Raw genomic sequence first — 26182 nt, 5'->3', positions numbered from 1 at the left:
TCTTGAATTCTTTATGTATTTTGCATATTAGGCCTTTGTCAAATGTAGGCTTGGTGAAGATCCTTTCCCAGTCTGTAGGCTGTTGCTTTGTTTTGTTGACAGTGTCTCCTGCCTTACAGAAGCATCTCAGGCTCATGAGGTCACATTTATTGATTGTTGACCTTAAGGCCTGGACTGTTGATGTTCTGTTTAGGAAGTTGTCTCCTGTGCCAATGTGTTCCAGGCTCTTCCCCAATTTTTCTTCTAACTGATTTAGTGTCTCTGGTTTTATGTTGAGGTCTTTGATCCACCTGAACTTGAGTACTGTTCATGGTAACAAATATGGGTCCAATTGAATTTTTTTACTTGTAGACATCCAGTTAGACCAGCACCATTTGTTGCAGATGCTATCCTTTTTCCATTGAATGGATTTGGCTTCTTTGTCAAAAATCAAGTGACCATATGTGTATGGATTCATATCTGGGTCTTTGATTCGATTCCACTGATCAACTAGCCTATTGCTATGCCAATATCATGCTGTTTTAATTACTGTTGCTTTATAGTACAGCTTGAGATCAGGTATGGAGATTCCTCCAGAGGATCTTTTATTGTACAAGATTGCTTTAGCTATTCTGGGTTTTTTGTTTTTCCATATGAAATTGAGAATTGAACTTTCAATGTCTTTAAAAAACTGTGTAGGAGGACCCAGGAGATCCAAGATGGCGGCGAGCAGTGTGGACCGTGTTTAGAAGCTCCAGTAAACAACTCAGGGAATTACGCAGATTTCTGAACCAGGAACACTGAGGTCCCCACACCACTGCAGCAGTAGTGCTCCAAGGTTCGAAGGGACCAGGGTGCAGAGGACCTGTGTGCCCCTGCACATGGGAGGAGTGTGGATTTTCTCAGATCCAAGCATCAGTGGCAGTGGCAGTGGCAGCAGCAGCAGTAGCAGCAGCGGCTGAGGTTTGCAGCTCGGAGCCCTCCAGTGGAGACAATTGGTGTGGTGGCCAGTGGGAGTTGCTGTGGGAGAGAGGACTCTGGGCAGGATTTGGGTCGTGCGGTGCCCTGAGACCCAAACTGGACTCCGTGGACATTTCAGCCCCTGAGTCCCAAGCTGAGCTCAGTGCACAGTTCCGCCTTGGAGATGCTAGCTCAGCTCAGTGCGCAGTTCTGCCTGAGGTGCTAGCTCAGCTCAGCCGCAGTTCCCCTGCTGTGACACAGGCTGAGCTCAGCTCGCAGTTCCACCCAAAGCACTAGCTCAGCTCAGAGTGCAGTTCTGCTGCTGTGACACAGGCTGCGGTCAGCACGCAGATTCGGCCCAGAGTCCTTAGCTGGACTTGCTGGGTAGGTTGGGTCCAGAGACTCTAGCTGAGCTTTGCATGCAATCGCAACCCTGAGACTGGTTAGACACACCATGCAGTTTAGGCCTGGAGTCCCGGGTTGAATTAAGGGCACAGTGTGGGTCCAGAGTCCCTGGCTGAGCTTGGTGCGCAATTCTGCCCCTGAGACTCTGGCGAAGCTCAGTGTGCAGTGTCTCTAACTGCACTTAGTGGACAGGTTGGGCCCAGAGACTCTAGCTGAGCTTTTGGCACACTCCTGGCTCTGAGACTCTGGTTGGACACGGTGTGCAGTTTGAATCCAGATTTCCTGGCTGAGCTTGGCGGAAGGTTCGGGCCTGAGACTTTAACTGACCATGACAGGCGGTTTGGGCCCAAAGACCCTAGCTGAGCCTGGTGCGCAGGCCCACCCCAAAAACTCTGGCTGGACTCTGCATGCATTTTGGGCTCAGAGTCCCTAGGGGAGCTCAGCGCGCAAATTGGGCCCAGAGTCCCTATCTGAGCTCGGGAGACAGTTCAGGCCCTGAGAATCTAGCTGAGCTCGGTGTGTGGTTTGGCCCAGTGTCCCTGGCTGGACTTGGCAGGGGACCCATAAGGCTGTGAACACTTTGGCCTGACCCAACGCTCATTCAGAGACCCAGAACAATTTCAGGACCCACAGTACAGGGGAGCTGAGGATCACGGGCTGTGAGAGTCCAAAACGACAGGACTAGCCTCTGGCCATCCACACCAGTGAAGCATCAGAGCTTCTGGCCTAGGGAAATCATGAGAAAACAAGTGAATCTACCATCAGACTTCCTCCACCCAACTCTGGAAGCTAACCAACAACAACAACAACAACAACAAAAAAAATGGCAAGAGATCTAAAGGACAGCGTAAAAGCATACGCAAAAAAAAAAAAAAAAAAAAACCAAACAATATGGCATCTCCAGTTTCCAGCTATCCCAAAGAAAACAACCCAGAAACTCAAACACAATGGAAATACAAGAAAATAACCTCAAATCCTTAGTAATGAGGATGATAATGGAGGAAACAAATAAAATTCGTAATCAAATGCAGGAAGACATAGCCAAACAGGTGAGAGACATAAAAGAAGCACAGAGAGTGGAACTAGAAAATTTTCAGGAAAATACAGACAACCAGATGAAAGAAATCAATAAAACGGTTCAAGTTCTGAAGACCTATAAAGAGGCAATGGAAGAAACTCAGGAATATACAATCAGATGAAAGAAATCAAAAAATCAGTTCAAGATCTGAAGATGAAAATGGATTCAATGATAAACACACAGACAGAAGAAAAATGAGAATGTGAGACCTGAGAAAAGAAGGCGAACAACACAGAGGTGAGCTTTTCTAACAGAATCCAAGAGATGGAGGAACGAATCTCAGGTCTAGAAGATACAATCACAGATCTTGAAGCAACTATTAAAGAAAATGCCAAATCTGGAAAAATTCTGACACAAAACATCCAAAAAATGAAGGACACCATGAAAAGAAACCTGAGGATAATAGGCATTGAAGAAAGAGAAGATACCAGATTCCAAGGCCCAGAAACTATTCTCAACAAAATCATAGAAGAAAAATTCCCCAATCTAAAGAAAGAGATGCTTATAAACATACAAGAGGCCTACAGAACACCAAATAGAATTGACCAGAAAAGAAAAACTGCCTGTCACATAATAATCAAAACACAAAACATACAGAACAAAGAAAAAATATTAAAAGCTGCAAGGGAAAAGGGCCAAATAACATTTAATGGCAAACCTATCAGAATTACACCCGACTTCTCAGCAGAGGCCATAAAAGCCAGAAGGGCCTGGACAGAGATCCTGCAAACCCTAAGAGACCACAGATGCCAGGCCAGACTACTTTACCCAGCAAAACTATCAATAACCATTGATGGAGAAAACAAAATATTCCATGACAAAAACAAATTCAAACAGTACCTATCCACAAATCCAGCTTTACAGAAGGTACTAGAAAAAAAACTCCATCCCAAAGGGTCAAGCTACAACCAAAACTACTCAGGAAATAGATAACTATACCATGGCAAAAAACACAACTACACAAATGCTCGACTGGAACCAATATCAAAATTAAGACTCTTAACAGTCATTGGTCATTAATATCTCTCAACATCAATGGTCTCAATTCTCCAATAACTAACTGAATGGGTGCATAAACAAGATCCAACATTCTTCTGCATTCAAGAAACACATCTTACCCATAATGATAGGCATTACCTCAGGGTAAAAGATTAGAAAAAATATTCCAAGCAAATGGTCACAAGAAGCAAGCAGGCGTAGCCATTTTAATATAAAAAAATAGACTTTCAACCAAAATTAATCAAAAGGGATTAGGACAGACACTTCATACTCATCAAAGGTAAAGTCAACCAAGATGACATCACAATTCTGAATATCTATGCTCCCAATACAAGGGCACCCACATTTGTAAAAGATCTGCTAAAGAAGCTTAAACCACACATTGATCCCCACACAATAATAGTGGGAGACTTCAACACCCCACTCTCACTGAAGGATAAGTCATTGAACCAGAAACTAAGCCGAGAAATAACATCATTAACCAATGCCATGAGTTAAATGGATCTAACAGATATCTATAGAACCCTTCACCCAAACAAGAAAGAATATACCTTCTTCTCTGCACCCCATGGAACCTTCACGAAATAGTGATCACATCGTAGCTCACAAAGCAAGCTTCAACAGATACAAGAGGATTGAAATAATATCTTGTATCCTATCAGATCACCATGGTCTTAGGCTGCAATTCAACAACAACATAAGTAACAAAAAAGCCTACACATACATGGATACTAAACAACTCTCTGCTAAATGACACCTGGGTCAGGGAAGAAAGAAAGGAAGAAATCAAGGAGTTTCTGAAATTCAATGAAAATGAAGGAACAACATACCCAAATTTGTGGGATACACTGAAAGCAGTGCTAAGAGGAAAATTCATAGCACTAAGTGCCTTTAAAGAGAAATTGGAAACATCACACATAAGCATCTTAACGACACAACTGGAAGCCCTAGCAAAAAAAGAAGCAGAAACACCCAAGAGGAATAGATGCCTGGAAATAATCAAACTCAGGGCTGAAATTCACAAATTAGAAACTAAGAAAACAATCCAAAGAACCAACAAAATCAAGAGCTGGTTCTTTGACAAAATCAACAAGATAGGCAAACCGTTAGCCGAACTAAATAAAAGGCAGAGAGACAGTATTGAAATCAACAAAATCAGAAATGAAAAGGGAGACATAACAACAGACACTGAAGAAATACAAAGAATCATAAGATCCTACTTCGAAGGCATATATGCCACAAAATTTGAAAATCTAAGGGAAATGAATAATTTTCTTGATCAATTTCACTTGCCAAAATTGAGTGAAGAACAGATGAACGAGTCAAATAGTCCCATTTCCCCTACAGAAATAAAAGGAATCATTGATAGTCTCCCAACCAAAAAAAGCCCAGGGCCAGATGGTTTCAGTGCAGAATTCTACCAGACCTTCAAGGGCGAGCTAATACCGATACTCTTCAAGCTACTCCAAAAGATAGAAATGGATGAAACATTACCAAATTCATTCTATGAGGCCATGGTCACATTGATACTTAAACCCCACAAAGACTCAACAAAAAAAGAGAATTTCAGACCAATTTCTCTTATGAACATCGATGCAAAAATACTAAATAAAATACTTGCAAAATGAATACAAGAATACATCAAAGATATCATTCATCATGGCCAAGTAGGCTTCATTCCAGGCATGCAGGGATGGTTTAATATATGGAAATCCATCAATGTAATCCACCATATAAACAAACTGAAAATAAAAAACCACATGATCATCTCTTTAGATGCAGAGAAAGCATTTGATAAAATCCAACACCCATTCATGTTTAAAGTTTTAGAGAGATTGGGGATACAAGGCACTTTCCTCAACATAATAAAGGCTATATACAGCAAGCCAATAGCCAAAATCAAAGTAAATGGTGAGATACTCAAGGAAATTCCTCTAAAATCGGGAACAAGGCAAGGCTGCCCACTCTCTCCATATCTCTTCAATATAGTACTCGAAGTTCTAGCCAGGGCAATAAGACAACAAAAGGAGATCCAGGGTATCCAAATGGGAAAGGAGGAAGTCAAATTATCCCTGTTTGCAGATGATGTGATAGTGTACATAAGTGACCCTCAAAATTCCACCAGAGAACTCCTAAAGCTGATAAACACCTTCAGCAAATTGGCTGGATACAAAATTAACTCAAAAAAGTCTGTAGCCTTCCTATACACAAATGACAAGCTTGCAGAGGAAGAAATTAGGAAAGCCACACCCTTCACATTAGCCACAAGCAATATAAAATATCTAGGAGTCACTCTAACTAAGCAAGTGAAGGACTTGTTTGAAAAAAATTTCAAAACTCTGAAGAAAGAGATTGAAGATGACCTGAGAAGATGGAATGATCTTCCTTGCTCATGGATCGGGAGAATTAACATAGTAAAAATGGCCATTCTACCAAAAGCAATCTACAAATTCAGTGCAATCCCTATCAAAATACCTACACAATTTTTTAAAGACATTGAAAGTTCAATTCTGAACTTCATATGGAAAAACAAAAACCCAGAATAGCTAAAACAATCTTGTACAATAAAAGGTGCTCCGGAGGAATCTCCATACCTGATCTCAAACTGTACTATAAAGTAATAGTAATTAAAACAGCTTGGTACTGGCACAGCAACAGGCTGGTTGATCAGTGGAATCGAATCGAAGACCCAGATATGAATGCACACACATATGGTCACTTGATTTTTGACAAAGAAGCCAAATCCATTCAATGGAAAAAGGATAGCATCTTCAACAAATGGTGCTGGTCTAACTGGAGGTCTATGTGTAAAAAAATGCAACTGGGCCCATATTTGTCACCTTGCACAAAACTCAAATCCAAGTGGATCAAAGACCTCAACATAAAACCAGAGACATTAAGTCACTTAGAAGAAAAAGTGGGAAAGAGCCTGGAACATATTGGCACAGGAGACAACTTCCTGAACAGAACACCAACAGCCCAGGCCTTAATGTCAACAATTAAGAAATGTGACCTCATGAGCCTGAGAAGCTTCTGTAAGGCAGGAGACACTGTCCAGAGAACAAAGCGACAGCCTACAGACTGGAAAAGATCTTCATCAACCCTACATCTGACAAAAGTCTTATATCCAAAATATATAAAGAACTCAAGAAATTAAACACCACCAAACCAAATAACCCAATTGAGAAATGGGGCTTGGAAACTAAACAGAATTGTCAACAAAGGAATATCAAATGGCTGAGAAACACTTAAAGAAATGCTCAACATCCTTAGTCATCAGGGAAATGCAAATCAAAACGACTCTGAGATTCCATCTTACACCCATCAGAATGCTAAGATCAAAAATTCAAGTGACACCACATGCTGGCAAGGATGTGGAGAGAGAAGAACACTCTTTCATTGCTGGTGGGAATGCAAACTAGTACAGCCACTTTGGAAATCTATCTGGTGCTATCTCAGAAAACTGGGAATAGGACTTCCTCAAGACCCAGCTATTCCACTCCTTGGAATATACCCAGAAGATGCTCCAGCACACAACAAGAAACTTTGCTCAACCACATTCAGAGCAGACTTATTCAAAATAGCCTAAGTGTCCCTCAGTAGAAGAATGGATAAAGAAACTGTGGTACATTTACACTATGGAATACTACTTAGCTATTAAAAACAAGGAATTCCTGAAATTTGTGGACAAATGGATTGAACTAGAAATGATCATAATGAGTGAGTTAACCCAGAAGCAGAAAGAATCCAATGGTATATACTCACTTATATCTGCATACTAGCCCAAGGGGAATGTCCTATGAAAGTCAGAGGGGAGGACATACTATTGGGACTCTAGATGAGAGAAGCATGGGAGAATAGGAAAGTAAAAGGATCCAGAGGGTCCTAGAAACCTACAAGAAGAAAATAATGACAGGCAGATTTGGGCCCAGGGGTCCTGCTCAAACTATGAGACCAGCCAAGGACAATACAGGCCATAAACTTCAAACCCCTACCCAGATCTAGCCAATGGACAGAACATTTTCCACAGTTGAATGGAGAGTAGGATATGACTTTCACACATACTCTGGTGCCTCACATTTGACCATGTCCCCTGGAGGAGGAGACCTGGTGGCACTCAGAGGAAGGATATCAGGCTACCAAGAAGAGATTTGATACCCTATGAGCATATACAGGGGGAGGAAGTCCCCCTCAGGCACAGTCATAGGGGAGGGGAGTGAGGGGAAAATGGGAGGGAGGGAAGAATGGGAGGATACAAGGGATGGGATAACAATTGAGATGTAATATGAATAAATTAATAAAAAATTACACAGAAAAAAACTGTGTAGGTATTTTGATAGGGATTGCATTGAATCTGTAAATTGCTTTTGGTAATATGGTCGTTTTTATTATGTTAATTCTCCCAATCTATGTGTAAGGAAGATCATTCCATCTTCTCATGTCATCTTCAATCTCTTTCTTCAGAGTTTTGAAGTTTTTTTCAAACAAGTTCTTCAGTTGGTTAGAGTAACTCCTAAATATTTTATATTGCTTGTGGCTAATGTGAAGGGTGTAATTTTCCTAATTTCTTCCTCTGCATGATTGTCACTTGTATATAGGAAGGCTAACTTTTTTGAGTCAATTTTGTATCCAGTCAATTTGCTGAAGGTGTTTATCAGCTGTAGGAGTTCTCTGGTGGAATTTTGGGGGTCACTTATGTACACTATCATATCATCTGCAAATACAGATAATTTGGCTTCTTCCTTTTCCATTTGGATACACTTGATCGCCTTTTGTTGTCCTATTGCCAGACACTTCCAGTAGTATATTGAAGAGATGTGGAGAGAGTGGGCAGCCATGTATGCCTTGTTCCCGATTTTAGAAAAATTTCCTTGCGTATCTCACTATTTAATTTGATTTTGGCTATTGGCTTGCTGTAGTAGCCTTTATTATGTTGAAGTATGTGCCTTGTTATGCCTGATCTCTCCAAAAGTTTAAGCATGAATGGGTGCTTAATGGGTTCGATATTTCTAACCTCCATTCTGATATACTCAGATAATTAACTTTACTCCTCAAGTCTTTGAGGGAGTTGAAGACCATGTATGTTAGTTTTACAATGAAGCTTAATTGTTTAGGGGTTAAGATGTTTTAGGTGTTCTAAGTTGATAATGACAATATGTGATGGAGACTCATTTACATTCAGAAGTTTAGATACACCAAGATAAGAAAGATATCTTCTTCAAGGCTGTCAAATACAAATAGCCAAAACCCTAAGAATGTAACATTTATATAAATCCTGATTGTGTTACGGTTCTTCTTGACTTAGGTAATCTATTGTATATATGTGTAATAATATAAATGAATATGTACAAAAATAAGATAATTAAAAAAGAATATAACAAAAATTTAAAAATCACAAAAAAAAAAATGGGAAAAAAGGAGAAAGCTGCATTTACCACCACTAGACCACGACTGAATTCCCAACTCTGTCTCATACGAGTCAGGTCACTTTGGATTCATTGATATGCCTCTAGAAGTCTCAACATCTATATTATAAGATTTGTGTTTTCATATGGATGCTAAGGACTTGGACAGGACTTAATCATAGCAAGTGCCTGAAAATGCTCACTGTTGTTAAGCTCATGATTTGAGAATTGCCTGTTGTTCATGATCAACAAGTAGGACTGATAGGAAAAGACACATTTTCAATGGCGGGATTTTCTGTGTGAGTTTTGGACCCATGCCCACCCCAGACAACACTCACCTGCAGATTCTTTCCCAATGAAGGTCAGGAGGAGCCCATTGGGGCAAGATACATTTAGGTTTTGGAAGGTGGGAATATAAGGAGTTTCCTGTATAACAATCTCTGGCTCTACTTCTTCCAGTACATAAGTCTGTAAAGACATGTGTGTCATTTTCTAAAGGAGACACCTTTATTTTGATCTAGCAAGGATTTGTCAAATGAAATACTTTGTAAGTAAGTATGCAGACTGCAGCAGATTCTAATGTAAAAAAAAAACAAAACAAACAAACAAAAAAAACAAGAATCTTAACTGTCATAAAGCTTATATTCTGCTTGCTGACTGGCCCATAGACAAATACGACAAGAAATGGTATAAAACATAATATTTTCCCTGAGAGAAGAAGGCACTAAAGTTAACAGAGGTTGCTGTGAAAGCATGTGTTAAGCAAAGGGACTGAGCCGGTATTTGAATGGTGCCCCATAATGGCAATACTATGGTATGAGTGCTGGTACCCTCTCAGACTCAGATGGTGAAACTGGATACCCAAGATGATGTATTAAATAGGCCTTTGGGGAACTGATTCCAAGGGCTTGGCTTCCGTGACTGGGACTTGGGTCTTTATGAAAAGGCATTGAATGGAAAGAGTTGACTCCTTCTGTGAAGTAACGGGACACAGAAGGTGCCATCTCCATGACTTTGCTCTCACGAGACACAGAGTTGCCCAGGACCTGGTCTGGGACATCCCAAGAGCAATTAATTTCTGTTGTTTGTGAGTTGCTTAGTCTAAGATATTCTGTAGTTAGAAGAGATTAGGGAAGTGTTAAGGAAACCAGCAACCCAACTGGTGTGTGTGTTGGGGGGGGGCAGGTGTGGGCAATTAAGAGGAGGAGACCAGAAATTTAAGACATGGGAGAACCTGGAGGAAGGAAAGGGAGCAGGAGAAACATCGCAATTGCATTTTAATTTTGAAATGTAACATTGAGGCAGAAAGATCAGATATCTGCAGCCATGTTCATCTACCTTCTTCTCCTCTTCTTTTGGATGCTCCTCCTCTTTAAGGGAGTCTTTGTGTTTTTCTTTGCCCTTCGTTTTTACTTTCCCCTTGCCTTGGGGAACAGTCACTATAGCGGGAACCACCGTTGGAGTCAGAGCTGAGGGAATGTTCATCATTGTGTCCAAATAGGAATCTCTAACCTCTAGAAATAGGAAAAGGAGAAAACGAATAGTCATATTTCATAGACTTGTTAAGTGACATACCTCAAAATTTGTTCAAATCGGCATTGACTTTTACTATGTTAAACATGTTTTACCAGTCAGATATAGTCCAGACATAACAAAGTGGTTTTGAAAATCAGATTGTACTTAGAAAATTTGAAACTCTTAATGCTTTATTGTGGCTGATATGACTATTATCTCAAGTCATTATCTCACATGTCCTTGCGTTCCAGTCGTTGTGCACACTACTACCTTCTCTTTATTTATTTGAGACATGGAGCTCATAAACCATCCTCAACGTCCTAGAATCACAGTAGTAAGACCAACACTGAAACTGCAGAATGTGAGGACACATTAAACATGAGCCAATACAGACAAAGAAATCCAACAAAGACACAGGTTGTTTTTTTGTCTAAGGTGAGATAATCAACTTTCTTGTAGGCAATCTATTGTCTTTTGGGTTTTAAATTTTTGGAAATTCTAAAGGGCTGATGAGGGGAGATTTTCTCTCTCTCTCTCTCTCTCTCTCTCTCTCTCTCTCTCTCTCTCTCTCTCTCTCTCTGAGCTCCAGAAGAATCCATTTAGCTTGTCATCTGTTCTCTTGCAGTATTCAGCATTCCTCTTCTCTGACCTCTTCTTACCTTTCTGGTCAATGTACCTTTTCCCTCTTTTACCAACTCATTCATACATTTCAGTCTTTCAGATGCTTCCAAGTCTCAGGTTGCAGTATGTTCTCAAGTCTGGCCATCATAATAATTACTTGTGGAAATTAAACAAATGCCCAAGTCTCCTTCTGACTTACTGAATCAGGTTCACAGGGGCATAGGCCCAGATAGCTAAGTGTGTAAAATACTACATGTGACTGTCATATATGGTCTGTACTGTGCATAAATTAGATCTTATTGATCTTATTCATAACTAGGGCTCTGGATGTCATTTCTGTGTTGACTCTACAATGGCCATAGTAAGCATGTTTCTTCTTTTCAGCTCCAGATCCATATTTTTGCTTTTAGACAGCTCTTGGTATGGTTCTAGAGATATTTCAGACTCTTAATAAACACAGTTGTGATGATTCATAGTAACCTGCAGAAAAGGATCTGCAGTCAGGGGGTAAAATGACCACCATAATCTATATGAGCACACAGTTTTAAAGCTATCTAGCGTAGGGATTGCCTATCGATCTTGCAATGTTTAAAAAATATCTACTGTGGTTAGATTCCTTTGAAATTTGTGGGAATCCACAGTTTTCTTAATTGGTTCTTGGTAAACTGACATACTATTTTGCGGTTTGAAAGGAAATAGCTTCCAGTTGGAGAAATTGTTTCTTGAAAGTAGAGATCACAAGTCCTCCAATATGTCCAATGAATGGCTCCTTTTAGACCAGTGTCCTGAAGTACACCAAGTAGTCTACCATAACAGGACTCATAAAGTATTATCCTGTAGAAAACCAACAGGACTCCCTGGAAGACCATGTATTCCCTGCACCAAAGTAATAGAATTACTTTCACGGACTAATTAATACTCAGAATCTACACATGCCTATACAAGTGGTTATTTAAAGGATTACACACGTGATAAAAGAAATTTGAAAGTGACTGCATTGCTATTTGATGTAAAGGAAACACTATGTACATGTACACACCTATGTGTTCACATGCACACACAGACACACACACAGACACACACAAACACACACACACAGACACACACACAGAAACACACACACAGACACACACAAACACACACACACAGAAACACACACACAGACACACACACAGACACACACACACTCACCATGCACCTCATATCTCTATGTTGTGGGGGAAAACTATGTGAAGCATTACATCAGAACAGGCTTATTTGCTGACAAATGTACAAGCTGAGGATGGGCAGGGACTGCCTGTCCATCATGGGACATTTAGTCTGTCACCTGGCGCCATTCCATTTGATCCATAGTAACTTATCGCGAGGCAGATTCCATTTTCTAGGGTGGCAGAGAAAGATCCAAACTTGCTGACAACTTCATTCTGTATCTGTGATGCTTCTGAAAGACAAAAATCATAAAAAGGATATTTCCATTTTTCTCCAGAAGTGTAAGCAGAAATCAGTGGGAATGTTGGGGAGGGGAAGGGGGCGGGTCTTAGCGCTTCTAATACCATCAATTTAAAAGTAATTCATTTGGCTCAAACTTTCTATTCTGTCCTTTTGTTTCCATCTTATCATCTGCTCCATCATCTTATAATAAAAGTGGGACAGTGTTTAAATACTGTAACCGAGAATTTTCGAAGGCTCACTGGGACACTAATGGAAAAAAGTAGTGTTTCGTGAGAAAGAAAATATGATACACAATCTGGGAGAAAATGTTTGCTTAAGACACCCTGACAAAGGCTGTAAGCAGACAAGCCCATGAAGAAACAGCATGAAGCCAGGTGGGGGTGGCGCATGCCTTTAATCCCAGCACTCGGGAGGCAGAGGCAGGTGGATTGATGTGAGTTTGAGGCCAGCCTGGTCTACAAAGGGAGTCCAGGACAGCCAGGGCTACACAGAGAAACCCTGTCTTGAAAAACTAAAAAAATAAAAATAAAAATAAAAATAAAAAAGAAACAGCATGAAGCCCTTCTACAGACCCCTAACCAAAGAAGGCACAGGGTGCTGCTGTATCAGTTTGCCTGGCCTGGCTCCTTGCTATGACTATGACAACTGGTACACACTTTCCAGTTGGGCGGCAGCAAGATCCAATCCATAGCCAACTGCAGATGTGCCGTGCACGCTCAGTCTGTGCTCAGTGTGTCAGGGAAGATGAGCATAGACATGGCAGCAAATGCTCCAGGCAGCACCTATAAAACCTGCGTGCTTGGAGTGCAAGTGTATGGCTCTGCTGGGGGCTGGTCCGGTGCACCATTTATTTATCAGGACGCATCACCACGAAGGGAAAGACTCACTCATCTCCACTTTTTGTTTAACCTTTTCTTCCCCTTCTTCCTCTTCCTCTTCCTCTTCTTCTAACTGATCCTCTTCCTTTTCCTTTTTCATGATTTCCTTTGGGTCCTTCAGGTGAATTATAAAATTGTGTCTATCTTTCTTCACTTTCACTTTGACGAAGGTTGAGCCTGAGGAAGAGCCACAGGGTATAAAGTGGGCTGACCGATTGCCACAGATGCACCTTGACAAAACGCTAGGAGAGTGCAGGACGGAATTAGGCAGGGATGGACTCAGCAGCTCTACACAAGGGCACCTAAATGAGATCGGACGAGGAGGTCTCTGCATGCTTCCTTGTCACATGTCAAACCAAATCACACAGAGAAAAATACATCTCCTGAAGCAGTGAACACTTATATTCAACTCTGATACATCCAATGAGCTAATTAATATCAAAAGTTTCAACTTTATGTACAGACAATAATATGCAATGCGTATAATTTGTGTGTGAAGTGTGTGTGTATCTCAGACGAGATTCAAATTCATGATTCTCCTGCCTCACCCTCATGAGTGTTCATGCTACAAATGTGTGTTACCGAACTTGACATCTTCAGAACTGATTTTGGCACTACAACAGCAGTCACAATTATATTCATACATAATTATATATATTATACATAATGTTTCATCTCATATATGTACGTGTGCTATGGTGTGTTCTATAATTATTATTATTATTCAGGTTATAAGCGGTTTTCTTATAACCTATTCCCTCTTAAAAGTGCTCTGATTTGCCTCCCCAATCTCCCTTTTATCTCTCTTTTAAATGCAGCATTTCATTTTCAACTGTGGTTGTGGTGTATGTCAAAATTGATAGGATTAAGATGAAAATACTGTATTTTCTATGACCCATCTGAAATGTGTATAAATGCTCACATATGCAAGTCTTGGTAAGAAGTAACATACCAGCAGCATGTCCCTGAGCAATGTGCTGAGGGGCACAAGCCAGAACCATGCTATAAATTCAAACCATATGTTTCCTTTCTGACATGACAGAGTGTGTTGAAATTAATATTATTAACTATTTGCTTATTACAGTTGATAATATACCATTGACTGATAATGTAGTAGTATTTAAATATTTTAAAAAGCTTGGATGCTCCTGTCAACAGTGTCTGGGTAAAGTTTGAGCTGGATGATCCCCTGGAAATGCAATCATAGTAGATGCATGAGGACTCTGAAAATACAGTGCCGTGTAAACATGAACGCAGTGGCTGCCACCCCCCATCCTCAGAAGCACAGTGCCCTGTGATGATCTGAACTGCACGCACATCTCCCATGACACCAATAGCTTTTCCAAATGTACCTCGTCCAAACGTGGTCTTTTCTACTTCAATCTGCCCACCATCAGAAGGATACAAATAGTAATTTGTCCCTGAGATTTGGATTGGTACATCTCCCATATTGTATCCTCGGAACTAGAAGAAGAAGCATATGTTTGCCTTATGACATGAAAGAATGTGTTGTGATTAATATTATTAATTAACTATTTGCTTAGTACAGTTGATAATATACTACTGACGGACAATGTAAAAGACTGATAATTGATAGCAATCGGCTGTACTGTAGCTTAGTAGACCTAGTCAACTATGGTTTCCATAAGCTTTTTTGAGGTCGTTGTTAAATAATTATATCTGTTACTTTTTAGATTGAGAAGCCCAAGTCTGTGTTATTATTAATTTTCTTTATTATTAGAGACAGGGCTTTACTCAGTAGTTGAGGTTGATCTTAAACTCACGATCTCCCGCTCCACTGCCCAGGAGGCTGGGATCACAGTTGTGTGCCATGATACGCAGACTCTTTAGAAATTTCTAAGATATAATCTTCAGGACTTAAAAAGGGTCTATGATTGGGGCCTGAGAAAGGGCCGAGCATGTAAGAGCCCTTGCTACTCTGGCAGAGCGGGGACTGAAGTGTAGGTCTCAGTGTCCTTATACTTTTTCTAATTTCAATTCCAGGGGCGATCTGCTGCCCTGTTCTGGCCTCTGTGGGTGCACGCGCGTGCTCGCGCGCGCGCGTGTACACACACACAGAAAAGGTAAAGCTTTTATTTAAAAGTCTATGTTACTAAAAGTTCACCAGAGCATCAAGATAACATGAGAAGAGATCAAGTTCACTGATTTTTCTTCTTAGAGTGAAGTGGAACCCTGGCACTGGAAGCTTTAGGTAAAGGACATTTTTAAACACGAGATGCTGCGACTATAGCCGCAGAGGATTCATGTACATCTTAACACCCTAGAGTAGTGGGGCTGGAGTCAGAGCCGCAAAGAATAGAACAGAATATTTCTCTCCACTTTTCCCCCTCATAAACAGACTCCCGAGGGAGAAATCGCAAGGGGAGGAACATGGCTCTCTGCACAGAGGCATCGAAGTACAACCCAGCCCACTGAGTTGACCTGCGCAGTTGCTTGTTTACATGTTTTAGTACTTAAAACGGAAGTCTCTGGGTCACACATTCGTCTTGACAGCCCCTTGGTAATCGAGTTTCATGATAGGAAAAACGAGCCTGAGGGTGTTGCCATTTTGGTGTTTAGCTATGGAGAAGATTCTAGACTCTAGGCAGAAATAGAAATTAAAGTCTAATCCTTAGCATAAAAAAAATGAATGAATGAACCAAGAAACAAACATCCAAACCCTTGTTTCCCCCAAACTGTGAAAATTGTTATATAAAGAAAGACTTTTCAGAGCTGCTTTACCGGGTAAACTATCTCGGGTTCCGTCAGTGGGATGGCTTCCTCTATGGTTTCCGGGATCTTCACTGGCTCTTCCTTAGGCTTCTCCTTGGAAGAAGACTTTTTCTTCAAAGCCTTGCTCTCCTCTTTGTCTGCCTTATCCTTGCCTTTCTTTTTGGGGGCTTCTTTCCCCTTCTTCTCTGCTTTCCTTTCCTCCTTCAGGCGTTCCTCCTCAGCTAACCTCTCTTGTTCTTCCTTCCAAGCCTGCAGACACGTCAAACAGCTTAGCAGGGATTTTGAAAAAGAGCAAATGTGAGTTGCGCTTGGGTTAATTTTGGAGGAAGTCTAGTGTGGTGTTTCTAAGTGTTACCTCGGGCATTTTGAAACACTAAGCCAAGAACCTTGTGCTTGGTTCGGATTATCCCTTTCTCACTAGAAAATTCTAAACGCTCACCCCTGCCGGTCTCCTCAGAAAGCTCTCCTCATTTCGTCATCTGGTAATTTACATTGTTCAGATTTTTGTTGTTTTTAGCCTGGACCACAGCAGCAGCCTCTCTAGTGGCCTGTCTCCTTTCTTTCAAATTTTAATCCATATCCTAAATGTGCTTGCTCAGTCAAAAGGCAGACTATGCAGAGAAGTGCTCCTGGCTCAGGATGTTTCAAAAGGTATGGACAAAAACAATTAAAAAAAAAGTCTTGAGTTTCCAAGCATGTTTGTACATATGTGCAGTTTCCCACTTAGGAGGCTGAGGGAGGGGAATTAAAACAGTGTGGCTACATAGTCACAAAGAAAACAAGTTCTGAGTTGATATTAGGTCACAAACAAAAATGACAAAGATGAAGAATTAAGCTACTTTGAATAAAAATCTGAACAAAAAGCTGGGTGGAGTGGTGCATGTCTTTAATCCCAGAGGCAGGCCAGGGGGGAATCCTGGTCTACAAAGAGTTCCAGACAGCCAGGGCTATTACACAGAGAAACCTGTCTCGAAAAACCAAACCAAACCAAACCAAAAACAAACAGACAACGCCCACAAAAACCCCACAAAAAACCAAAACCACCACCACCAACAACAAAATAAACAAAGAAAAAAACTGAACAAAAACTTTAAGTATATCTGTGAAAATAAAGGACTTATGAAATAAGAGTCATAAAAGTTTCTAATTGTTTAGATAAACAGAATGAACTATCAGAAGTATAATCAAGAAAGTAGAGGTTATAAAAAATGATGGCAAGGTGAGTTGGACAATCCTCTTGGAACTACAATACAACTTTTGAAGAGGCAGTATTTGGACAGATACTGCCTGAGCCATTTCTAGAGTTGATGGTAGACAATGGTCCCAGCATTCAGAAAGGCCAAAAATTCTAAGCATGAACTAACAGCTGTGTGCTGAACCTGGCTCATATTGATTTAAAGAATGTACTGGTAAATTTTTGGGAATTTTATGAGATAGTTCCTAAGCAAAGCCACAATCCAGAAAGACATATAAATGCAACTCAGTACAATGTTCAAAACAAAGTTAATGAGTGCTCAAAACATCCCCACTTATACCTATGGTGTTAGACTGTATTATTATCTGTGTCCTATAATAGAACATATACACAATGGTACCCAGAGCCATGCTGCTCCCAACTCGGTTTTTCACAATGCCACACTGGAAGCTTGAAGTCAGCCATTGTTGAAATGTTTACAGTACAGACATTAGCAAATGTTACATCTTGGAGATTGATATACTATTGATTAACTGTGCTAAAAATAGATCAGTGGGTAAAATGTTAGCAACAAGGAATAAACTAAATGCCTGTGATACTACAACTCGGTGAAAATGAGAAGACAGCATTTTTTCTGTCTTGACTCAGCTGGTTGCTCTTGTTATTGACAAATACGTGGGACACACCCTCTGCTGTTTCCCTTTGGCCTCATTAACAGAAGTGAAAATATAAATCGGTATGAGTAGTGGAATTACACTCGTTTGCCAATGTAAACATAGGTTATGTAAGGAAATGATAAAGTAGCAAAAAAAAATCAATGAAAATATATGGAAGTATTAATTTGCTAAATTGACTTTGCAATGGCAATTACTGTAACATTTGTTATTATTTATAAATTGCATACTAAATTTATCATCCATAACCTTTACTGGAAAGTTATTTGTGTACATACATACGCACTTTCATTTTTCTAGAGAGCAATTGCTAAATGCTTACCAGACAATCACAGAATGTTTTCAAAGCAGCTAAAAAGATAAGTTGTCTACAAAAGAATGTGAAACTTGACAGTTTATTAACGTCTAGGATGAGAGCAAAGAAGAGGGGGACGGATGTCTGAGAGTCCTATGAGGAAATGAAAATTTCAACCAAAATTGTACAAGTAAAAAACTACGTTGAATGAATAGGGGTAAAATAAGTCCATTTTTAGATAAGCAACAACTGACTTTAATAGAAATTGTAATATTATGATGTAATAAGAACCAGATATCTGGTCTTCATTCCCGGAGCCCGGCACAGAGCTCTCAGATTCCCTGGGATTTCACGAGCGACAGGGCAGTCTTTTGTTCTAATGAGGCAGCTCTTGGCAGCCTCTTCCATAGTTTCAGAGCTGGGTAGAAGCTGATTACCAGAAAAATCAAACCTAGGTTAGAGGCTGGGAACTTTCAGGGCTCTCCTCCTCACCTCCCCACAACCTTCCAGGGTGGGAGAGGAGGAGCTGCAGATGGATTTAATAATTGATCAGATTTACATGATGAAAATTCCACACCATTTGGAGAAGCTCTGCATCAGAGAACGTGTCCGTGTTCTGTCAGGGTGACACACCGTAAGGTCGGAAGGCACAAACCAGAGCAAACCTACATTTACCCAAGAACAAGCAGAGAGAATACCTCTGTATGTTCGTGCACGTGTGCTTGTATGAATCGAAACCTACCGAACTTGGACATTTTTTTATTTCAGGAACTGAAGGGATAGTAAGAAGAACAATCTTGAATGATCACAAAAACATATTACTTTTGTAATTAAACATTCAAATAAAAAGTCGGTAGTGGTGCCTCATGCCTGTAATCCTACCACTTGGGAGACAGAGGCAGGTGGATCTCTGTAAATTCGAGGCCAGCCTGGTTCTATAAAAAGTCCAGGACTACCAAGGCTACACAGAGAAACAAACAAACAAACAAAAGTTCAATTAAAAATACGTGGAAGTAAAATAAACAAAGGTAAAGAACAAACTACCATGAGCCAATCACTCGCTGCCCTGGGCTGTGGTTATGCCAAAATAATAAGATAAATTCTCTGGAAGGCTTGACACATGACAAAGCTGTGAACACATGTGTCCTTTCACCGAGGCTTCAGTCATCTCTGAGGTTTTAGCTAGAATGATCATATCCTGTGGTCAGCACAAACTTTCTGTCGCAAGAGAATTTTGGCTTCGATTGATCTGTGACATTTGTCTTTGCTTGGATTACCTTGAGAGAGCCTTCTAATATGAAGGAGATCTTCTCTTTCTCTTTCTCTTTTTCTTTCTCTTTTTCTGGCTCTGGTATGTCTGCTTTGCTGCTTGCTTTGTTACCTATAAATGGAGGAAATTAGACTTCTTACCACCTTGGTAGATCGATGTCTCACAGAAGGTCCACGTCTCTGGGCTAGAGGTGACCTCCAAGGCTCTCAGGCTCAGCTCCGTGATTACTTATCTCTAAATTCTCTCCTGCCACCTCCAGAGCTACACCTGTGTGGTGCTGAGCCTGTGGTGATGGCGTCCCAGCACACACTCAAAGGATGTTGACATGTTGAATCCCTCTCCCTGAAAACATCAACTAATTACTCCTAGTTTACCACCTCGAAGCCCCAGGGACTCCCCTGACACCCTCTTCCATACTGAGGCCCTCTTCTCTTGGCACTGTTGTCACTCTTGGCTGCCAAACATTCTGACATCTTTTCGGACAGGAATGGACTTGGTTCGATACCTGCCAGGTACATTCCAAGCAGAGGTGACCAGTTTATGGCTTTCTGCAGCACCCAGATATTGAGGTTCTGGGTTGTTCGGCAGCATTAGATCAAAAGGGCGGTCAACATTTTCCTTGCCAGCAGATAAATATGTGGTTAGCCTTTCTTTTATTTCTTATGGTGTTCTAGCCATTACTCTAAGCACTTAGTGAAGTCTTGTTGGGCTCCTGTAGGAGGAAACTCTGCTAATGATAAGATCACCATTTCTCTGGATACCAAAGGACTCCTTATCAGTGTAGTTTAGGTTTTACTCCTTAGTCAGGCCATATACAAACTCATCCAGTAAAAAAGGGTTGAAGATTCTTTGTAGAAGTTTATTTTTCTTTTTTAAAAAGATTTATTTGTTATTTATACATCATTCTGCCTGCATGTATGCCTGCACTCCAGAAGAGGGACCAGATCTCATTATAGATGGCTGGGAGTCACCATGTGGCTGCTGGGAATTGAACACAGGACCTTTGGAAGAACAGACAGTGCTCTTAATCTCTGAGCCATCTCTCCAGCCTTTTTTTTTAAAAAAGAAGTTTCATAGCTTGGTCTCACAGTAAAACACTACTTTTATCTTTGGCTATTATAAGTAATATTACTAGGAGAGTTTCTTTTCTATAGACTGGGAAATACCTATAATTTCTAGATGAACTCCATATTTCACCTCTTTACTAATGAAGTGTCTTCCTTAAAAATTACCTTGTATTTTGTTGCCCTCTTTTCTCTTCCTGTATGGGCCCAGAGCTCTAGAAATTAGCCAAGACCCAGAGATGAACAAAATCAAAGATGTAACTTACCTAAGATCCGGTCACATTCATGCCATAGGCCTCTGGAAAACTCTCCCCACTTCTCCTCAGAGTCCTACCCCCAGGAATCTAGGTCTTTGGATGCTATTTTCTATTTGAAGAAGAGTTTTAATTTAGTCTTGCTTTTGGAATCTATAATTATGGAAATTGAGATAGGAGGCTGTCTATTATTCTATGAGTTAATGTACTGGTTACTTACTTTTAGATTTTTTGAGGGCAACAATTTTGCTAGAAGAGATTTTGGCCGTAGAAGGTTTTACTTCAAACTCAGCCTTGGTCCTGTTGATCTCCTCGGCCATTTTGGCTTCCTGATACTTTGCCTCTTCCTCTGTTACCCAGTCTTGAATAGATCTTGCAACAAGTTCTAAATAATTCCTAGAGGAGACAAAGATGAAAAGGTGGGAGGTGAGAGTCCTTATTAAAGGACACTGGGCACAGGTAGTGTGGATGAACCCTTCAAAAATGAAATGATTACGAGCTGCCCAAGTGATACAGAGGTCAGGTGCAGATCTTTGCTGAGCATCTGAAAAAATGCCCACTTCTCTTCACAGTTAAAGACATGAAGCTTAGGGCTGGGCATGGTGGCGCACGCCTTTAATCCCAGTACTCAGGAGGCAGAGGCAGGCGGACTGCTATGTGTTTGTTCGAGGCCAGCCTGGTCTACAAAGTGAGTCTAGGACAGCCAAGGCTACACAGGGAAACCATGTCTCAACAAACCAACAAGAACAACAAAAATAAAATAAAATAAAATAAAATAAAATAAGACATGGAGCTTAACAGTGCTATCTTTCCATTCAAGTGAAGGACTAAAGACTTTTGGAAAGGCTTACTTTTTAATTTATATGTCTGTGTGGGTCTGTGTGTTCAGGGTGCCTTTTGGAGGCAGATGAGAACATAGATCCTCTGGAGCTGGAGTTACATGTGGGTGGGTACCCTCCTGGCCTGCGTGCTGGGGACAGAACTCTGCCCATCTGGAAGGGCAGTGGGTCCCCTTAACCACTCAGCCATCTCTTGATTAACACCAAGAGAGTCAGTGACAGTTGAGGAAACAATCACTGTCAACACTGATTATTGGAATGTGATTCAGTGCAATCACTATGTTTTTAGTGTAAGTCTACAGCACATTAGAAATCTCTGTCATTGTTCACAAGCTACACTGATCACTTCATCCCACTGTAATGTTTCCTGTCCTTGGGAACATCTACAGTGTAGGTCCAGTTCCCTGGGCTGCTCGCACACTCATGCTCCCCTGCAGCTGCTGCTTAGATGAGGGATTTCACTGCTGTTGCCTGCAAATCTATTCAAACCTTTTGTACTGACTAGTGTGTTTTTAGGTGAAATGTTAATAAATCTACATGGATATCTAAAGACTTTTCTTCTGAAAGGAAATGCATTGATACATTTAGATTTGACAATAAATATTAGTTCTTAAAAAATGAAATAAGTCTTAATATTTGATGAAATAAAGCTAGATGAATGGTACATTCAGGATGCACCATGATTTTAATTATTGTTCTTTTTCTTCGGTGTGTGTGTGTGTGTGTGTGTGTGTGTGTGTGCTATGCCATACATGTGGAGGTCAGAGGCAACTGGTTGGAATATATTCTCTTCTTCTATCACATGAGCTGTGGGGAATCAAACTTAGGTCATCAGACTTGATAGCAACTGCCTTTCCCTGCTGAACCACCTTGGAGACCTTTGATTGTGAGTTGTAGTATCCGATACAATCAACTAGAAGGTACCAGCGTCTCCAACCCTATGTGCCTCCAAGCAAATGCCTCATATTCTACCAAGGTTGTCACACCAAAGCTGGCATTTTAGCTGATGGCTACTCTACACTGCCAGCTGAATAAGTAAGCACCATGAGATGATTGTTATTTTCTTATATTCTTCTTTCAATCTGTTAGTAAATTAAAATTATTTAAATAAGATTATACTTGCTCCTCCTTTTTTTGTTATTGCCCCATTCTGACTCACTCTCATTTCATCTTAGGATTGCGGCGATAGCCTCTAACGAGTCTTCTTGCTCCTAGCCTCAGATGTCTTAAACTCATTCTCAAACCAGCAAACAGACTGAGCCTTTTAATTAGTAAGTTAGACAATTTCTTTCTTATTCTTAGTGCCTTTCAACGAATATTTCAAATTGAGAAGTAGAATCCTTGAGTGCTGAGGAGTCAGTAGAGGGCATGCTGTGCAATCACAAGAGCTTGACCCCTAGAACTCACGCAAAAAAGCCAGGTGTGGCGAGTGAGCCACTTATAATGCAAGCACAGAGAGATGTACTTGGAATCCCAAAGAGGCAAAGAAAAGTGAGCACTGGGTTTTCCACATGCAGAGTTTGCATGGAAGTGAGACATAGGCCAGTGAAAGGCCCAGTATCAAAAAACAAAACAGAAAACAAAACGAACAAACAAAAAAAAAAAAAAAAAAAGAAAGAAAGAAAGGATGGTACCGGGGCTGAAGAGATGGCTCAGAGGTGAAGAGCACTGTCTGCTCTTCCAAAGGTCCTGAGTTCAATTCCCAGCAACCACGTGGTAGTTCACAACTGTCTATAATGAGATCTGGTGCCCTCTTCTGGCCTGCAGGAGTATATGCAGGCAGAACACTGTATACTAAATAGGTAAATACATTTTTAAAAAAGAAAGAAAGAAAGGATGGTACCCGAGGAATGGAACCTAAGGAACACATACAAATGCATGTATACTTGCACCCCACCACATCCCACACATGTGCACTCAGATGAACACACACACACACATATAATCAAGCAAGCAAAGCAAGCAAAGAAACCAGAATTCTCACAAGTATCCCCCAACAAGACTCAAAACAAAGCCAAATTAGTATTCAGGTGAAGATAGGCACAAGGTGCTTTAGGAGCTTCATTTCCACAGATGCCTGGTGAAGAAGTTACTTCCAAATATATTCCAATCATATTTTAAAAAGTTGCCAGCATTGGATACAAATACAAGGATCAGAGCGATATGGCACATGGTTTAAATTATAAATGTAAAGGGCTGTGATTCATGTGTTTAAAAACTGCCAATTTGCAGGTGGAAACAACAGTTCTAGATAATTTCAGAACAGGAGTCTGTGGTGGCTGACTAAGAATGGCCCCCACAGTCTCATCTGTTTGAACTCTTAGATGCCGCTGCGTGGAAGTGTGTGAGCATTAGAAGTATTCAGGGGTGTGGCCTTGCTGGTGGAGGTGTTGTCACTGGGGGTGGGGGTGTCACATGGGTTTCAAAAGCCCATGCCTGCTGGCTATGGATCAAGAAGTACAGCTTTCAGTTACTGCTCCAGTGCCATGCTTGTCTACTTCCTGCCATGATGACCATAGACAGACCCTCTGAAGCTGTAAGCAGGGCTCCAATTAAATGTTTCCTCTTATAAGTTGCCTTGGGCATGGAGCTTTATCACAGCAATAGAACATTCCCGAAGGCAGACCTTAGTAACGGGACTGGGTGGGGTATTGCTGTGACAGGTTTGACCATGCTGTTTGTTGGAGGACCCTGGAAGACTTGGACCTTGAACTACAGAATCAGTAGAATGCTTTACGTGGGCTTAGTGGGCTATTCCAGTAGTAGCATGGAAGCCCAGTTCAGGAAGTTTTAGAGGCGAAAAATATTAGCAGCTGAATGGAGATCATTCTTATTATATTTTGGCAAGGAATGTGTTGGCTTCTTGCCCTTGTTCTAAGAATCTGCCTGGGGCTAAGTTGAAGAGTTGGGCCCAGGAAATTTCAAGATAGCCTAGTATTGATTGTATCACATGGTAATTAGTAATCACCCTTACACTGATCTACAATGAAATGGAGTGAGTGGGGCAAAGAGAACCATAAGATGAACAGTTTAGGACAAAGAGCACGGGGAAATGTAATGCCGGGGCCAAGTCTTGTGCCCCACAAGATGAAGCATTGAAAGAAAAGCCTGATACTGTTTGAAATAAATACAGTGGTATCCTTAGGGCAAGACCACACCAAGCTGATACTGCAGCCTGAGAAAGGAGGGATTTCATAAGCAACAACAGAGAGTAGTGAAAAATGTAACTTGGGGTAGGGAACAGATTCTAGCTCAGGCAAGCAGAGGAACTTAGCAGCTTTGGCCATGTGGTTCTGGAATTAGTGCCAAGAAAGATAAACGAAAGGAACTCTATAATCTCCCACCATGGTTAAGGGAAACCACTGAAGCCAGGTATATGGCAGAGGAGTCCCTAGGAGGCAGCTCGGAGAGGCCATTGTGAAGTTGTGTAGGTGACGCCTGGATTGCCTTGGAGCCCCCAATATGTTGGAAGTGCAAGAGCCACGGGGATCTGCTGAGGGAGCTGCAGGTGGGGTGTGGAACCAGCCTGAGAGAAGCGTGTTTCAGTCAGCAAAGCTGGCAGGGAAGAACCATCTAATAAGCCTGTTTACATCAGCTGTGGAGATACAGAATTTGGAGTTTGGCTTGCTGGTCTTGGTCCAGCATTTCCTCACTATGCTCCCTTCTTCCTTTTTGGAAGGGTAATTACGTTGGGTGTATATGGTGTGGTCTTTTGCTTTTGCTTCCACAGGGGGGTTATAGTTAAGAGAGCATCTTAAATCTCAGAAAAGACTTTGGACTTTTAACTAACAGTGTTGAGACTGTGCAAGCTGATGGGGACTTCTGTAAGCAAGCCCTCCAGGAAATGCTTTCTTTCATGCATTTCCAAGGTCATGGTGTTTCACCACAGCAATAGAACATTAACTAAGGCAGTGTGTTAGGCAGGAAAACATTGCATTTACATTTTTAGTATGTAACGAAATGGCATTAGTACTTAATAACGGCATATAGCATATAAAATAATTAAGTATAGTTTATACGAGCATGTATAATTTCTAAAAGAATATAAATAGAACTATATCATTAAAAAGGCACACACTAAGGAAGAACTAAGAAAATCTCATCTACCAAAAAGATTAATACTAAAACAGAAATGTATTTAGAGAATTAAATGGTAAGAATGAAACCACAACATCAACGAAAGCAAAAAGATTATTTTAACATCCCTGAAATTGTTATTAATTCATGTTGAAATCTCTCTCTCTCTCTCTCTCTCTCTCTCTCTCTCTCTCTCTCTCTCTCTGTCTCTCTGTCTCTCTCTCTCTCGTTTTTCCAGACAAGGTTTTTCTGTGTAGCCTTGGCAGTCCTGGACTCGCTTTGTAGACCAGGCTGGCCTCGAACTCACAGTGATCTTAAAAGTCAGACTCTTGGATAAAAATCCAGGCTATTATTTGAAAGAAATGCAACTACAAAACAAAACAAAATGATATAGAGGAATGTGAGAGTTACAGGTGGGCAGAACTTAGAAGCCCTTAGAAACTCTTGTTTCTGGTGAGTTCTTTGGATAGCTGCCCTACACCCAAACTG

At 40.9% G+C, this 26182-nt stretch overlaps 1 protein-coding gene across 1 annotated transcript in view; it reads right to left on the bottom strand.

Moving 5' to 3' along the window:
* The window catches only part of Spag17 (sperm associated antigen 17), a 205773-nt gene that overhangs the window by 61651 nt on the left and 117940 nt on the right, over positions 1 to 26182 (bottom strand). Inside the window, exons 19-26 of the mRNA XM_051165866.1 lie at positions 20998 to 21173; positions 19467 to 19570; positions 16035 to 16274; positions 14645 to 14756; positions 13302 to 13469; positions 12290 to 12403; positions 10165 to 10340; positions 9165 to 9294 (exon numbers count right to left, since the gene is read on the bottom strand). Of these exons, the coding sequence (XP_051021823.1) occupies positions 9165 to 9294; positions 10165 to 10340; positions 12290 to 12403; positions 13302 to 13469; positions 14645 to 14756; positions 16035 to 16274; positions 19467 to 19570; positions 20998 to 21173 (1220 nt within the window). The remainder of the gene's footprint in view (positions 1 to 9164; positions 9295 to 10164; positions 10341 to 12289; positions 12404 to 13301; positions 13470 to 14644; positions 14757 to 16034; positions 16275 to 19466; positions 19571 to 20997; positions 21174 to 26182) is intronic.

This window comes from Acomys russatus, chromosome 23, assembly GCF_903995435.1.
Source record: "Acomys russatus chromosome 23, mAcoRus1.1, whole genome shotgun sequence".
NCBI classification, from domain to species: Eukaryota; Metazoa; Chordata; class Mammalia; order Rodentia; family Muridae; genus Acomys; species Acomys russatus.
Note: the sequence above shows the minus strand (reverse complement) of the source record. Positions and strands in the feature narration are given on the sequence as shown.